Source organism: Phaethon lepturus, unplaced genomic scaffold (assembly GCF_000687285.1).
Source record: "Phaethon lepturus isolate BGI_N335 unplaced genomic scaffold, ASM68728v1 scaffold1587, whole genome shotgun sequence".
Classification (NCBI taxonomy): domain Eukaryota; kingdom Metazoa; phylum Chordata; class Aves; order Phaethontiformes; family Phaethontidae; genus Phaethon; species Phaethon lepturus.
Window position 1 is genome coordinate 10,559 of NW_010552290.1, and position 5,500 is coordinate 16,058.

Below are 5,500 nucleotides of genomic sequence, written 5' to 3' on the forward strand. Positions count from 1 at the left end.
TAGCAGAAATACACTTCACACTGAGGTCACAAAAATGGAGTTGTCTTTCACAGTCCTTGCAGACCATCTAAACAGGATTGCTAGTTGTGTCCATGCACCTGTCCAGTGTAAGGATACCCTTGAAATCTCTGTCTCAAGATTTTTGAAAACAAAATGAACAAAAGTCAAGACTTTATGCATGGAGAAACTGTGGTGGACTCTTCTAGCCTGGAGAACAGGAAGGACATAGCTGTTGAGCGTTAACCCAGAAGCATGCCTGCCTCCATAGGCTGCAGCCTCTGCATCAAGGCAGTAGCTCTCCTCCTGCTGTATGAAGCTGGTTGCTTTCTTTCCTCATTGTCCCTTTCTTTGTGGTTCTATGAACAGAATTAAACTGTTGAACTCAGTTGCCAGCAGTGTTTCAGAGCTGCCAGGTCCCACAGAAATGTATCATATTTTGGGTACAGCACAGTACCTGTGCCGTGTGACAGGACAGGATTAAATTAGATGTCAGTACATTATTCCCAGCAGTTTAGAAACTTCTTTCTACATGGGACTTGCTAAGATGTGTACTGATTCCAATTTCATTAACAAAAAGATGTTAAAATCTGAAAATGTCAGAAAAAAAGGCTATGGTCTTTGAGAGTGATGCTTATTGTTCTGCCTGCATTAGATCTTCTGTTGCTGGACCATATGAGAAGCCAAGACAAGCTTAGACTTCTTTTACTTTTTGCATCATGCCAGCTCTGCACAGCCAGCAACAATTGCATAAAGATCCTTCCAGAGACTCCAGAGTTGAGTGTAAGCAAGCATCCTCCTCTGCTGCTTATGCTGAATGAGCAGTCCCCTCCTCCCCGGAGACCGAATGTACCCTTTCCATCACAGACTCAGCCTTGCCTAGCCCATGGCACAAAAGTTTCAAGTCTGTCTTGCACCTGATTCCTCTTTGGATGTTAGCATTTGGAGCCGCTGCTTGCTGCGGTTGCCCTGGGCCTTCACACATCTAAATGGGCTCTACAGTCAGCTCAACATAAGCACAAGTCTGTAAGGAAAAGACGTATGGAGGTAAAACACAGGATGCCATTCTTACAAAACTCTGAAGAGTTTGTCAGCTCTTCGGTCCTAAGGTAAATATAGAAATGGTAGGAAAGGAGTGGAGCTTAGGATCTTTGCAGTAACGTAGAACTGCTAATCAAGTATATTTTGAGGTCAGTGAAATGAAAAGTTCTTATTTTCAGATTGTTGGCATCAGGTCACCTTATCCGATTCAAAATCTGCCTATGCAGTAATATTTAAGAATTTGAGGTATTTATTGTAAGCATTTTCTTTATGTCAAGAGTGTGAGTAATTCCTGCTTTCGTAATAAATGGTGAGGCTAGGAGAGCTGGGCTAGGAAGCACCAGCCAGCAGGTGCAGAGACCAAAATCCTTCCGCTTTCAGGCTGCAGAATTGTAATACAAGTTGAACTCATACTTCTTTCACTACTGTTTTAGATACAAGGCCTAAATGTTCCTCTGACTATACCTCAGTTCTGTTTGGTCAAATTCTTCCAAGAACATAACTGACAAAACCTATAGCTTGAGCTTAATAAAAATGTTTCCAGAAAGATAATATTGTTAAAACTGTACTTTAAATAGAACAATATGAGGGTAAACATCTAAAATTTGATCTTTCTAGAAAAGGTGGGGTTTCCTTGCTTTTCTTGGTTAAAGAAATGCAAATAAACCTTTGTTGATCCTTTAAAACAATCTGTTTAAATTCATCATCCCTTTCATCATCATGCCCATTTATCTGGCAGGCTTTTACTATAAAATGCAACAGCTTACCATCATGGGTTAAAATTTATAACCAACCTTCCGTAAAAGAAAAATTTATAGATCCCTGTACTCACTAATACACACTTTTAGCTATCTTTATGCCTGAGTCAATTCTTCCATCAAGAAACCTAAAGATAGTGTTGACCTTTAAAGGGATACCTGTAAAGACTGAATTGAGCGGGTTTTATTGTTCCTACAAAAACCTGGAATTCTTTTGTGTTTTCTCCAGTGCTTTTCCACTGAGTCTCAACTTATTAACTGTGTCAGTAACACAGGCATCTCTCCTTTAAATAACACTCTGATAGCAGTGATTGCAGGGAACGTATACATGTTTACATTATTTTCATCTTTCCTTCTTGCTGGTGTTTTTAAATTCGGTCAACATTTGGCCAAAGAAACAGTCTTATTTTGGGACTCCAAGCACCAGATCCACCCATTGCATGCAAACAGTTGAGGTTGTGAATGAGTACATTGTGACATTCCTAGTTCTTTCTACTTCCTGTGCTCAGATTTGGCTAATGCATTGTCAATGTCCTTTCCTTTTTTGACAAATATGTTTTCTGCAAAATGTCAGTTGTGCCACAAAACCTTCAGTTCAGTTCCGTGACTTCGAATTTGTTCTGTTGTTTAAAAGGTATCCAGCTTAAACAATGTCTTCAGGCTGAAGCACTGAGCTTCATTAGACATGTAGGTCTCAAAGCTACAAAATAAGAACTTGCACATTTCTAAAGCATGTTTTATCAAGCCATTTCAACTTCCAGTGCTAATGAATTCATGCTGGAAGTTTTTATGAATCTTTTTAATCCACTCAAGTGGATTAAAGGGCAAAGATCTACTTTAAAATACTTCCCTGAGAAGTTTACTCTTAGTTTCAGTGGGAACTCAGGCCAGCACTTAATGCTTCCCTTTCCCTTTGCATCTTGCATTCCATGTTACACAGTAGTTTTGAAGGCTGCAATTTCAGAATAACTTTAAGGTAACTTAATCCTGTAAGATCTATTCCCCACATCTGTCCTTCTAAAACACAGGATACAAGTTTTAGTTTTCACCCCTTGCTAGCATGAAGTCATGTCATTCAAGCTAAATCAGAAACTGATCCAGCTGAGAATTAATGAGAAAAAAGTGGAGACCTGTTTCCTCTTTCTCTGATAGGAGTCACGGCAAGGTAATGTAAATGCTCATGTCAGGATTGAGCAGTCAGAGCTGGGCAGTTGCACAGGCTTGGGGCAGACAGAAGTAATCAAGTAACTAGAGTCTCCAAATGATATTTATTTAAACACGGGGGCAGGGGGGTGAAATCACCTCCAGAATGAAACAGTCTAAATAGTTTCACAAAATTCATTGTTATTTTCATGTGCACTATTTATCGGGAATTTTTGGCTTTGTGTTTAATACTGAAACATTTTGCAACAGCCATCTTTAGAAATAAAAAAAAATGAGAAAGGTAGCATTAGAAAGAAAATATTCTTTTAAATCTGCTTTTTCCAATAACTTCAATGTTTTCAACATTTTGCTATTGCAAAGCACTGTTCACTGTTTCATGCAAACTGTTTTTTATTCTCCTCCTCACAGATCGAATTGCACAGAATATCATTAAATCTCATTTGGAGACCTGTCAATATACAATGGAGGAACTACACCAGCTAGCGTGGCAGACCCACACATATGAAGAAATCAAGGTCTACCAGAGCAAGGTACAATCCTGTAATATGCTTTCTCTTCTGCTCCTACTGGTTTGAAATTGTTGACAGTGTAATATATTTGGCAAGGATATGTTAATGAGCTTCATAGAGGTCAAAATAAGCTTTTAAATATCTTTGAGGAACTGATTACCAAAAGCAAAGGAGTGACATTTCATGAAAAGAAGCAGCAGCTTTCCAGCATGTTAAGATGTTTGCTAATGTGGAAGCTTAGGCATGGTTATGGAATCCAGCTTTCCATACTTTGCTTGTTATCGCAGGTCTAAACTTCATGCAGATACTCAGTTGACTTTAATGCTATCAGGATTGGATTCTCTGTTATGAGGATTTTTAGAAAATAAGACAACCTAACTTTGTTTCCTTATAATTTTGAAAACACATCCCCTTTTTATGTGAACAACAAATATCTGTCACTTATAGGCAATACATAATGACAAACTAAAAGTAGTCCTTAAATTGAAGTTGTTAAAAACTGGGTGGAAAAATTATTTCATTACACTACTTTTTTTTTAATACCTCTGCAATTCTCAGGTCGACTATTTCGCACTGGCACCTCTTCAGAGGTAGTCCAGCCAACAGAAATCTTTGTGCCTCTTGCACCAGCATCGCTAGCAAGGATTCTTCAGTCAGATTTCAGTTGGCACATTAGCTAATCACGCAAGAGACAGAAGAGATTCCAGCTTGTTCTTTGAAAGCTGAGGGGCTATGTAGTACTAACAAGAATAAAAACACACCACAGCTTGCAGAGCTGTGACATACAAACCAAGAGCACCCGTTTACCTTTGCACACTTGTGAGTGCAAGGAAAATTATTATGAAGGAGGCAAAATTTTGCTGCGATCAGTGTTCAGATTGCAGTGATACTTCAATTACATATTAAGTTTCAAATATTCTGTGGGATAACTCAATAGCACTCCGCCACTTCTTCCCTAAGCGTAGTCTGGGATGTTTGCATTGTTTGTGCCGCTGTTGGTCTACCTTGCACAAAAGCTGACATTAGAATCACATTTTAAGACTGGGCAGTGCATTCTCCTGCTTTGAAGAGGCAATGGCAGCATGCGGATCACTGGGGCAATCCGCTTGGGAACACAGCCTTCTCATGAACAGTGTCGGGTACCTTGAGAAGCAGAGATGCTCCTAGCCCTGCCTGGGGGTGGGGGTGGAGTCTGGGGAGTGCCCCTTTCTGCAAGGCCACCTGAAGCTCTTTAAGCACTGATGAACCTGCTTGCTCACTGCTTTGCTTTTCCATCTGTGTTTCCCCGGAAGACCAGAGAAGCTCTGTGGCAGCAGTGTGCCATTCAGATCACCCATGCCATCCAGTACGTGGTGGAGTTTGCGAAGCGCATAACAGGCTTCATGGAGCTCTGCCAGAATGACCAAATTCTCCTCCTTAAGTCAGGTGGGTAAACACCGGAGGCTTGAGACTGGTTTAGCACCCGGCACGTTAGAAATGTGCTCTGCTGTCTTGTTCTGCAAATCATTTTAATTTTGAAGGAGCCTTAATTTCAGTCTGTTTCATTAGCTACATTAACCCTTCCCTATTTTTCCACATTAATCACGTTACTGCCTTCTGATCCCCTTCTCTCTACAGTCGGTTGTGGTTATTAAGTACACGCATGCACACAATCGCTGCAGAAACTGCAGTCTCCAACCTGACATGTGGTGGAAGGACCCTGCGAATTGAGCTGGTCGAATCAGTCATCTGCCACCCTGTAAAATCCCCACTTGTCATTAGTGAAACGAACGCGGGTTCACCGGGGCCTGCCTCTGTGGTCATCTCTAATCTTTTTAATGAGACTACAGAAATACCCTCCAGCCAGTGCACAGGAGGGAAAATCCCTGCCGGCGCCAGTTGGTTTCAGAATAAATGAGAGCGGATTACGGCAGTGCGCTCCGGCCGTGCTCCCTGTGCGTGCCTTGGTGTGCACGTGTGTGCAGAAGGGCAAGGGGGAAAAGGGTTTCCCTCCCTGTCATGGGGCTTGGTAATTTCTGTCCTGCTGAATCA

At 41.1% G+C, this 5,500-nt stretch overlaps 1 protein-coding gene across 1 annotated transcript in view; it reads left to right on the forward strand.

The window, feature by feature from the left end:
* Window positions 1-3,372: 3,372 nt before the first annotated feature.
* Window positions 3,373-5,500, forward strand: part of LOC104623926 (nuclear receptor ROR-beta) — an 11,723-nt gene continuing 9,595 nt past the window's right edge. Inside the window, exons 1-2 of the mRNA XM_010291155.1 lie at window positions 3,373-3,490; window positions 4,762-4,894. Coding sequence (XP_010289457.1) covers window positions 3,422-3,490; window positions 4,762-4,894 — 202 coding nt within the window. The 5' untranslated portion in view covers window positions 3,373-3,421. The remainder of the gene's footprint in view (window positions 3,491-4,761; window positions 4,895-5,500) is intronic.